Source organism: Mus caroli, chromosome 13 (assembly GCF_900094665.2).
Source record: "Mus caroli chromosome 13, CAROLI_EIJ_v1.1, whole genome shotgun sequence".
Lineage (NCBI taxonomy): Eukaryota > Metazoa > Chordata > Mammalia > Rodentia > Muridae > Mus > Mus caroli.
The window spans coordinates 91610448-91621632 of record NC_034582.1 but is presented as its reverse complement, the minus strand read 5'-3'; the positions used below and the strand labels follow the sequence as shown (position 1 = coordinate 91621632).

The following is an 11185-nucleotide window of genomic DNA, read 5'->3' as shown; positions in this document are numbered from 1 at the left end:
TCTCCTCTCCTCTTCTTTCCTTTCCTTTCCTTTCCTTTCCTTTCCTTTCCTTTCCTTTCCTTTCCTTTCCTTTCCTTTCCTTTCCTATTCCTGGTTGGGAATAAGAGAAAAGACGCTGGATTTCAATGTTTGTGTGGGGAGCCAGCATACAAAGCTGCCTTGCTCTGCTCATTGGTATTAGGCCCCCGGCTGAAATGCCCTTTAGGACCACTGAAGGACAGTTTGGGGCTCAGCTCTCAGCTTCCTGCCTGGTTCACAATGGGCTGCTCTTCTGCAGTGTGGCTTTGGTGGGCTGAAATAGGGTTTTTATGGACCAATTCCCAAAGACAATCCAGGTACAGAATATGGGCTCCTCTTGGGAGATGCAGGGTAGGGGTGTGTGATGTGAGGATGGCAAGGAAGGGGAAGTAGGCCAGAAAAGGAATGTGCCAGCCTTCAGTCTACAGGCCCCATGGATGCCTGTGTACATGGAGACAGCCTGGTCTCTGTCCCGCTGGGCAGAAAGCTTGTCCTACCTTCCTCCGGAGACACGAGGCCACATGAGCAAGTGGTAAACTGTTCTCATATGATTTTCCTGCTTTCAGTCTCTTTCCTTTTTAAAGATTTGTTTTTCTTTTAAATTGTATATACATATATGGGGCTGTTGGGGAGGGGCATGTGTATGTGTGGGTGCAGTTGCTGGCAGGGGCTAGAAAAGTGTGTTGGATCCTCTGGGGTTAGACTTATAAGGGGTTGTGAGCCACTAGATGTGGGTTCTGGGAACTGAATTCCAGTCCTTGGCAAGGGCAGTGTGTGCTGATAACTTAAGCCATCTCTCTAGGCCCCCGTTTCTTGCTAATAGGAATTCCTGTTGAAGCGGACAGTGCTATTTTCTCCCCTGTCAGCATTATTGTAAGCTTATTTCTCCCCATCCTCCAAGGCAGTTTGCCTGGTGCTAAAGTTGAAGGTTGCTACCAGGAAAGCCTTAGAAACCCCCGAGGACACAGTGTATAGAACAGGAAGTGAGCTCTCGGGTAGACCCAGAGGTGTCCAGTATACACAACTGCAGGCTTTATAATTTACAAGATAAATATAGACGACGAGAAATATCTCCACGGAGCTCAAAGTTCCCATGTGTGCCGATGCTTATGCGGAGCGATGCCTCATTTAAGTATTTGGCTTCTTAAAAATGTGTTCTTCTTTGTGTCGTTTTTATAGTGACCCATAAAAGCATGATGTGATCTCACTTCAGAGTCATTTAAGTCCGATGGAAACTTTTGTGTCTTTCATTTCAGACTGTAAGGCAAACACACACAAGGGCTGCAAAGATGCTGTGCCTCCGTGTACCAAGGTAACCAACCTCCCAGTCACTGCAGTGCTCTGTGCCTTGCTTGCTCGCATCATCTGCTGCCAGACACTGAACTCTTATTGCTGTTGGATTTACTTCAAATAGGATTGTTGCCGTGGTAACGCATGCTCAGAGTGTATGACTGTTTATCTAGATATTTACTTTTAACAATAGAGAGAAGATCTGCTTGTGTTCTGTGAGACGTGCAGGTGAGGCAGTATTCTCAGATAGCCACAATCAGAATTATCTGGAAGACTGTAACAATCTCAACTTTTAGAAACCCTCTCAGATTTTCAGATTCTGGAGGTCTGGGTGGCTCCTGGGGAGAGATAGTTCTAGCACGTTCCCTGGGAGCACCACTGTGGCTGAGAGCCGATCTGGAGGCATGGAGCTAGGATGCGTATTGGGAATGGGGTCACAAAGGTAAAGGCAGTTGTGATTCCAGTCCTTTTACTGCCACTCCACAGTCATGTGTGGAATGTGTGCAAGTTTGAGCAGGATGCTCCTGTAGTATGGAAGAGACAGAGGGGCCTTGTCACAGAGCTGTGCATTAACTAACACAGTTGAGTGTTGTTGTAAAAGGTGATGACACAGAGATACAAAGAAAAACAAGGCAGTGTCCGTAGGACACTTGCCCCAGGGTCTATGCGCATGCGCTGTTTATGCTGGGTACTCAGGGTCTATGCGCATGCGCTGTGTATGCTGGCTGCTCAGGGTCTGTGTGCATGCGCTGTGTATGCTGGTTGTCCTGAGCCTTATGAGCGCCAAGTGTTCACTAGGCTCATCCTCGTTCCTTCTTGCACGTTTCGTTGTCATCACACTGTACTTCTTGTCCTGTTTACTGTCTTTTGCTTTGAATTCTTCTTTGAAACAAATAAGATAATGAATATGAAGCAGATAATCCTAGCAGATAAGAAACCCCTTGTCCATTCTTGTAACCCAATGGTGCTTTGGTCTTAATTTATGAGTTTCTAATATTTCTTTTACTAGAAATTCCAAGAGAAATACAACAAGAACAAACCACAGAGCATCCTTGGAAGTAAGTGATGTGGGAAATGACAAGAACTTAAACAAGTGCAATGTGCACCACGCTTTTTCTGTGGGAAAACGGCCTCTGGCTGCTGTTTTCTCATTGGTCCAGTTATTTCTTCTTTATAACATATGCATGACATAAGTTTTAGCCATGTAAAGAAGTGAAGAAGAATATAAAGGTCTAGGTCAGCCCTAAAGGTTCTGCACTGTATACAGGGCATGGTCTGTGTATCATACAGGGATTGTATGGAAACAGTGTAACCTGGTGGTCTCAATTCTAATGCTTTTTATTGGAGGATAGGGTATTGATTGAATAATTTTGGGGCAAACAGAGGCACTGTATTAAATGGATTAAATGATTTTTATGCTTTCATAATAATAGCATGTACTCGCATGCTAAAATCTCCTTAAGAGTTACAATGTTTAGTGGGAAAGAAGCCCTTGGCTTTGGAATCTGTCCGTTCTTGCTGGTCCCTGTGGCCAGTGTTACGGAGACCCTATGCTTGGATTGGTTGTGTGTGAGGTTGGAGTCTCATTAGCACCTTCAGTGTGATACAGAAGTTGTAAAGCGTGCTGATGTTTTATTTGTATATTTCTAAAGTTGGTGACTCTGTTGTTGTTTTAATTATATGCTGCCGAGGTTTAAATAGTTTCTCTTGAAAACAATCAGTGGCCTTTGACACTTCCCAGTGTCACACACAGGAGCCAGTCACGCTAATAGATCCTCAGTTTGAAAAACACTTCCTTTATCGTGAGGGACTTTGTCATTTCTTCTGTTATCTTGTATTTCTTCAGTTGCTTTGCGTGCTGAATTGCAGGTATTTTAAGTGCCTGGTCACTTCTAAGTTCCACGCTGTAGCAAAATATAACTGACATCTTGAAGACCACTTTGGTGGTGACAATTAAGTGTGCTAAGTCATGGTGATATGCTTTGGGGTGTGTTGTTATGCTAGTTGGTTTGAGCTCTCTTGCCACTCAGCCCCTTGCTTTGGCCCTAAACATCTTTTGAAATCACTTCTGAGATGGCTTCTTATTGCCGTGAGGTTAAATGGGTGACTGAAAGGAAGCTTAGAATTTAGACATTTCCAGTCATCTATTCCTCCTCTTTATGTGAAATTCATGAGACTAAAGCAGAGATACATTCCCTTGTTACATCCTGGAACCTTTGTAAACATTCTCTTTTTGTGTCCAAATGGTATACTCGATAGCTACACTGTGCACTCCATAGCTACACTGTGTACTCCATAGCTACACTGTGTACTCGATATCTACACTGTGTACTCCATAGCTACACTGTGTACTCGATATCTACACTGTGTACTCNCTACACTGTGTACTCGATATCTACACTGTGTACTCCATAGCTACACTGTGTACTCGATATCTACACTGTGTACTCCATAGCTACACTGTGTACTCCATAGCTACACTGTGTACTCCATAGCTATAATCCAAAGGGGCTGAAGCATCCTGAGTTGTTTATAGCTCAAACCAAATGTAAATGTATTGATGCCCTCTTGTTGTCAGTATATGAGAGAGAAGGGCCAGGCTGGGCTTTGGGCTCTGTTTGCCTGAGAGTCTTGCTCCATAAGGAGTAGACTCCCCACCATCATTCCTTTCCCCTGAGCTGCTCTCTGGGTGGACATCCTTGTTTACACACTCCATATGCATTTTGCCAGCAGAGCTAATAACACCTTGCGTCTACTTAAAGCTGGCTTGGAGGAGTACACGCAGTGGTTTATGGGAAAGTTGGCCTTTGCTTCCCCATTCCATTCACCTGTTTGCTTGGGTCACCCCAGACATCCACAGTCTCCAAGGAAGGTGTGGAAGTAGTCCTGCAGCATGGGTGTTGGAAGGGTGAGAAAAGGAAGGGACATCTGAAAAATGCCAGGAAATGGCAGACAGACCGGTTTCTAGACTGGGCCACACCACTGTAGAAGTGGCTGCTTGAGGGTTTACCTGTGTGGACATCTCTGACTTTCTTTGCTTGTAAATGGTGTGCTAGCACATGAAGTGTCTACTGTAATTCCAGGCTCTTCAGTCAGAGACGTCCCAGCACCTGGGCTCTCCTTGCACCCTTCTTCCTCCATGCCCATCGGACTGCCTGCTGGAAGGAAGGAATTTGCGGGGCAGGTGCATCCACTGTCCAGAAGTGTCCCCGGCACCACTTTGGAAAGGTGAGGCTCTGCATGCTGCTTCACTTTCATGGTCCTGGATGGTGGCTGGGGCTAACTAGCGTCCCCCTCCTTCTCCCAGCTTCAGGAGGGCAGTGACATCCTTGGAGTCTGAGGGTGACAGTAACAGCTGGAGAAGCAGGTCTCATTCCGATGAGTTGTTCCAGTCTATGGGCTCTTCTCCTTCCACGGAGTCATTCATGATGGAAGGTGAGATGTTTGTATGATCCTCGGTCTCTATGAGCATTTAACTGACAGAGGTATTCTGCACAAGAAATAAGATGTATTACTTTATTCTTTTTCTTATGTTTATGAATGTGTGTGGCATACACATGTGTATATGCATGTTAACATGTGTGAGTGTATACATGTGTGGATAAGAGAACATGTGGAGGCCTGGCACTGATGCTGGGTTTTTTTTTTTTTTTAATCACTCTCGGTGTTATTGATTGAGGCAGGATCTCTCAATCCCAGAGTTCATCGATTCTGGATAAATCCAGGCAGTTAGCTCATCCTTAGGCATCACCTATCTCTGCCTCCCAAGTCCTGGGATTACAGGAGGCTGCCATGCCTGGCTGGCTTTTGCTTGGTTTCCGGAGGATCTAAACTCTGGTCCTCACCCTTACATACCAAACGCTTTACCTATAAGGCAACCTTTCAGCTTTCTGTTGTTCTTTTAGAAGTCGTATGGCATCTACTTGATGTAGAGTCTACTTTTCTTAACGATCTCAGAAATACCTGAATGTGGGAAAGTGATTTGTTAGGAAGGCTAAGGGATGGGGAAATCGAGGAGAGGGGACTGAGAATGTCTTTTATACATGTGTGAAGTGTCAAAGACAAATTCAGTAAAAGGTGTTAGAAAGGACAACCTAGTCTCGAGGGACACGATCAGGAGTGAGATTATCAGCAACACGTTCTTAAGAGGTGGATAGAATTAAAAGAATGAACTACACTGTGCCATTATCATTGGAAACATTCCGCAGCTATTGAGAGACTGGAGCAGACTCCTCAAGTATATATTTAATTAAGATCACGGAGAGATGTGATCTGGGCCCCACCCCTTTGCCTGCTACTTCTGGGAAGTAAAGCATTTTGGAGTGTATTTTGTAGGGTGTAATCCAACCTGGCCAGTTGTTTTGTTTTGTTTTGTTTTGTTTTGTTTTGTTTTGTTTTGTTTCCAGATTGCCTCGATAAATGAAGGCAGCAAATAGGAAGGAGAGAGAACTGTGGAGAGACGAGGAGATTCTGGCTCCTTAAAGCCTATTGTCATTTCATCCTTACAACCACCAGCTGGGACCTCTAAGGAGGATTGTTGGGGGCAAGCAGGCTTTAGTTTTCCTGAGAGGTTTATTCGTGTGTGTGTGTGTGTGTGTGTAGTTCTTTTCCTGAAAGGTGTTTGTGTACATGTGTTTAGCTCTTTCTCAAAAGTTTGTACTCATGGGACTCAAGCCTAGCACTGTGCTTTCTGTTCTGCCAAGTCCTGGGTAATATCAAGCGGACAAGTCCAAATTCAGATCTGAGTAAACTGTAGAACATAACCCAGGCAAAAGAAACGGGTGAAGTCAGGACTCTGTAAGCATTGCACGGGCTCTGAAGGTCACCAAGGAAAACGCCAGTAGAGTGAGCCCAAACAAACCAAGGCATCGCCAGTAATCCCACAGCCTCCCTGTGCAGTTCCTGTTGGAGACGGCTCTTCTTTGCTCTGGCGGCAGTTGTCTTTCTGGTTTTCAGATGATTCGGGTCTGTACTGTATCATTCTCTCTGGGGCCTTTCTGTGCCCTTAGCAGGTTTGAGCCCGAGACCCTGGTACTTGAAGATCTCTTCATGATGTGTGCTTTACGCACTTCCGGCCTTTCTTTTCTAGATGTTGTGGATTCTTCTCTGTGGAGCGACCTCAGCAGTGATGCTCAGGAGTTTGAAGCGGAGTCTTGGAGTCTCGTGGTGGACCCTTCCTTTTGCAGTAGGCAGGAGAAGGATGTCATCAAAAGACAAGATGTCATTTTTGGTGAGCATTTCAAATATGCCCCTGCAGCTGAAGCAGCGGGCTGTGGGGGAAACACATAGACAGTGACACTGTTCGGACCTGGGTTCGGGCCAGGTTTTATCATTTTCCAGCTCTCTGATCTCAGACAAACTATGCAACTCCTCCGGACTTGGACCTTCCGTTTCCTTGTAGCAGGAATTAGTTTACCCACTCTGTGCGAGTCACGTGCTTTCAGCCACTTCCTGGAACCCTGAATTAGTTAACCTGCTCTGAGCTCCCAGTGGGCATGCGCTAGTCTCTGCCTGCCCAGGAGTCCTCTGGATTCTCGAATGAAAGACATGCGCACGGGTACACACACACACACACACACACACACACACACACACACACAAGCTCAAAGGATAGGCATTCCTAATCCCCCCTCCCCCAGCTAGCTAGCATGCATTCTCCTCTCCAACTTTCCTGAGTCAACTTTCTAAATCAACATCTCATCTCTACTACCCCAGACCCAATGGGGGAGTGAGTGGCTGCTAGGACCCTTCCTCCGAATTCTTACATGGCTGGTTGCTTGCTTTCCTGCAGCTCTTACATCTGATCCTTCTCTCTTCAAATTCTCTCCCTCTCTCTCCAAACTATCCCTCTATCCCTCCTTCCTTCCCTCCCTCGCTCCCTCCCCACCTCTCTCCCTCTCTCCCTCCCNCCCCCCCCCCCCCCATCCCACTGTCCCCCTGTCCCTAGCTTGGGGAATCTAAAAGTACCGCTTCAGTCTTTCTGCCCAGCCATTGGCTGTATGGCAATTCTTTATTCAATCGAAGCCAGCTGGGGGCAGGGATCCTCAGGTCTGGAAGTGCAGCTTTGGGAGCAGAATTAAGACACAGCCTTAGAACCGGTTCCCAACATTTCCCCATCAGTAGAACAGGGGTAATGAGAATCAGGTATAAAATGTTGTTCCAAGGCTTAAACGCAACCTTGCATGTATAATACCCAGGACATTTGATTTCCTACACCCTTAGCACATCTCTTTGAGTGACCCCCTGAGATACTTTCCTTCTTCTTCATCTAAGAGCCACAGTGAACGTTCACACACTTGCTGCAGATATCAGAGCTCCATGTATGACCTATGGTTGACCATCCATGCCACGGTCCCACTGTCTGTACACACTGTGTAAGGGCCCTGAGTCTGGGTTAGGACCGCATTTATGTGCCTGTAGTCCTTACTGTCTAGCTCATGTGCAGTGAGATTTCACCATGTTACACTTGTGGGAGTAGAGGCAATCTGAAGTAGAAACAATTAATTAGGAAAAATCTAACGTGCAAAGAACGTACAAAAAAGTAGTTTTGATAAGTCTTTCGATAAGACACTCTAGCTGAGGCAGATGGAGGGAACTGGAGGTTTGTGTCAGAACCTTCCCGAGGCTTTGGGTGTCACATGACAGGAAGTTAAGGGGACAATGCTGTCCCTTTTAGTGTTTGTTTCTCAAGCATTTACTAGTGGTGCTGCCATGCGCCTTCAGCTGTGGGCCAACCTCACACACTGCTAAGCGCAATCGCCCCACGTGGGTGAATTATCACAGGTTGTGTGACCTTCGGTGTCCGAAAAGTTTGCCCCGCAGGCAGGATCTTTGCCCTTTGTTCCTCCTTGCCTCCCTTTCAAAGCTGAAGAGAGCTGCCATGGTGGCTTGTGCCAGGAACCTCAGTTCTGGGCAGGATTGAGCATCTGAGGCCAGTTACCTGGCTATCTAGTCTCCAACCCAAAACCAAGGAAAATAAAACAAGGGCCAGAGGGTAGCTCAGTGGTAGAGTGCTTTCCTAGTGTGCCCTGGATGTCACACTCACTGTCACGTTCCCACCAGCACCCCCTCTCCATAGAGGGTAGGGGGTTATCCCCCTCAACCCATACAGAAAGCTGGGGGAATATTTCTCCTGCTCAGTGTAGTTGTAACGAGTTAATGGGGTAAAGAGTTAAATGAAAGGCTAGGGGTAACTTCAAAGGGGCTCTAAACAATGTGGAAGGAAGTATGGAGTCTCTGATATTGCGGGTCCCACTGAAAGGTGTCTCCTTATGATGAAGCAAAAGTACTGTACTCGGACCAACTTTCTCTCCATGGCTGGCAAGCACTTTAGAATTGCTCCCAAACATGGCGGTAGCTTGGAGGCTTCTGTCGACCTTGTCTCATGTCCCTACACTGTGGGGGCTACTGTTTTCTCTTACAATGGAATTGAAAAGGTTGAAATATCCATCCATCCATCATAAAGTTGCACACCACATGGAACCAGATGTTTTTAGTGTGATCCCCAAAGTTGTGGAGCCATCAAGCATACCCAACTCTAGGACATTTGTATCCCTTCAAAAAGAAACCTCCTACCCATTAGAGCTGGTTTCCATTTCTCTTTCTTCCTCTGAATTTGGGCAGCCACTACTCTACTTTCTGTCCTTTGCCTCACAGTGTGTGTGTGGGGGGTGGGGAGGGAGACTTTACATATTTATAAGGATCATCTTACTAAAAATATATACAAACCATTCTCTTTTATAGCCAACTAATGTCTCATTATGTTTATCTAGTCATCAATAGATGGACATGTTATGTTGTTTCTTCCTTTTCTTTGGAGTCATGGTGACTTCATTTTAAATCTTGGGGTGATCACAGACTGTTTCCGAAGGCGACTGCAGCATCTTACATCCCTTGCCAATGTAGGTGGCTCTAATCACCCCGCCCCCTTCAGCCACACCTGCTTATTGTCCACCTTTTCTTATTATGATTAGCTTGGTATGTGTGACAGGCTGTGGATTTTGTTTTTGGTTTGCATTTCCCCACCAGGGATACTGAATTTGGACGGGGAGTGGGGGGATGATGAGGGTAGGGGTGGGGTGGACGTCGTGGTAACAGTGGGAGTGGGTAATAATCTAACTCCAAACTATGGCAAACGCCTTAGAGACAATCCTACCACTACATTTTATCTCAAGCCCTACTGAACAGCTTTTTGGTTACTTAGTGGCCATTTGTTTATGTTTTTGAAGTAATACTTATTAAAATCCTTTGCCCATTTTTGACCTTGAAAACATTTAAAGACTTTTTCATATATGTATGATATTTTATGTGCATATAATATATATAAAATAAGAATTTAGCCTTTATACTTTATATAGAATGCTATATTCCATATATGTATAACATATGTATGTATATTTTCCTCTGAAGAAAACTCAATCTTGGAAATGATCCTGTGACAGAAAGAATCTACTAGTATAAAGCCTTGGGAGACTTTGTCACATTTAGTTTACGTCATTTCACCAGGCATTACTGTGAGTGTACTCAACTGGCATGTACTCAATGCAAAAAAGCAAGGAAAAAAAACTTCTCCCTACGAAGTTGTTATATTTTATACAGCTTTGGCATGAGAGTCGAAGCTTTGGGAAACATTTGATTCTTAGCTGCTGTACTTGGCTTTCATGTGGGCCTGCTTCTAATCTCTGAACAATTAATATTTGGAGTGTACATAAAATGTTAATCAGCACTGACTTTTATTTTGGCAAAAAATGGTGGTCCTATTTGTCTAGAACATTCCTTCAGTCTTGCTTGGGTAGTGTAAAATCGAGTTGCTTTTTGTCTGTTTGCTTGCTCATGACAGATCAATATTTTTATTAATTGATATTATGTAAGTTTTTGTAGCTCATGCAACAACTGAATTTGTATATGTAGGAAGTGGATTTCATGGTGGATTATGAAATGATACAAAAGGACCAGATACTTGCTACTCTTTAGTATCTTATATCAGTCTGGTCTGCAAAAGGTGACTTGTTAGGGACTAGGCAAATACAAGCTGTGATTCTGAATTCCTTTCAGTATCTGTGCTTGATTGTTTGTAGTCACATAGGAAAGGCTGCACACCCACGTTCCAGCTGCATCATGCATGTGCTCGCATGTTTCAGAGCTGATGCAGACAGAGGTCCACCACATCCAGACTCTGCTCATCATGTCTGAGGTCTTCAGGAAGGGCATGAAGGAGGAGCTGCAGCTGGACCACAGCACGGTGGACAAGATCTTCCCCTGCTTAGATGAGCTGCTGGAGACTCACAGGCACTTCTTCTTCAGCATGAAGGAACGCAGGCAGGAGTCCTGCGCTGGCAGTGACAGGAACTTTGTGATCAACCAAATTGGGGACATTCTGGTACAACAGGTAAGAAGGGTGTTGAGCCAGGCAGAACTCCCTTTTTAGATTTATTCATTTTGTAAGAATGAGTGTTTTGTCTGAATGCATGTCTGTGCACTTTGTGCATGACTGCTGCCCACAGAAGATAGAGCGCAGTATCAGATCCCCTGGCACTGGAGTTACAGATGGTTGTGAGCTACCATATGGGTGCTGGTAAAGAAACCCAAGTCCCCTGCAAGAGTAACAAGTGTTCTTAATCTCTTAGCCCTCTCTACAGCTTTCCTTTGCAGACTCTTTATTGATTAAGATCCCTTGGAGAAATAGAAGTGTGTTGCGGCCCGCCCACAGTCCACAACACGAACGGTTCACTGAGAAAGGCAGTTCAGGCTGAAAAGAGAGGAAACTAGACGGGGCGGAAGAAACAATGGAGTCAAGACAACAAACATTCTGATCAAGACTCAATTTTATTAATTCCAGACACTCAGTTTATAAAGGAAGGGGGAGGGAACCCAACTT

General features: G+C 45.2%; 1 protein-coding gene across 3 annotated transcripts in view; it reads left to right on the top strand.

Moving 5' to 3' along the window:
• Arhgef28 (Rho guanine nucleotide exchange factor 28) overlaps positions 1–11185 on the top strand; it is a 297229-nt gene that overhangs the window by 222029 nt on the left and 64015 nt on the right. For all 3 annotated transcript variants that reach the window (XM_029468326.1, XM_029468327.1, XM_021180313.2), the window contains 6 exons: positions 1275–1330; positions 2318–2366; positions 4392–4536; positions 4616–4743; positions 6398–6538; positions 10449–10696. In XM_029468326.1, coding sequence (XP_029324186.1) covers positions 1275–1330; positions 2318–2366; positions 4392–4536; positions 4616–4743; positions 6398–6538; positions 10449–10696 — 767 coding nt within the window. The remainder of the gene's footprint in view (positions 1–1274; positions 1331–2317; positions 2367–4391; positions 4537–4615; positions 4744–6397; positions 6539–10448; positions 10697–11185) is intronic.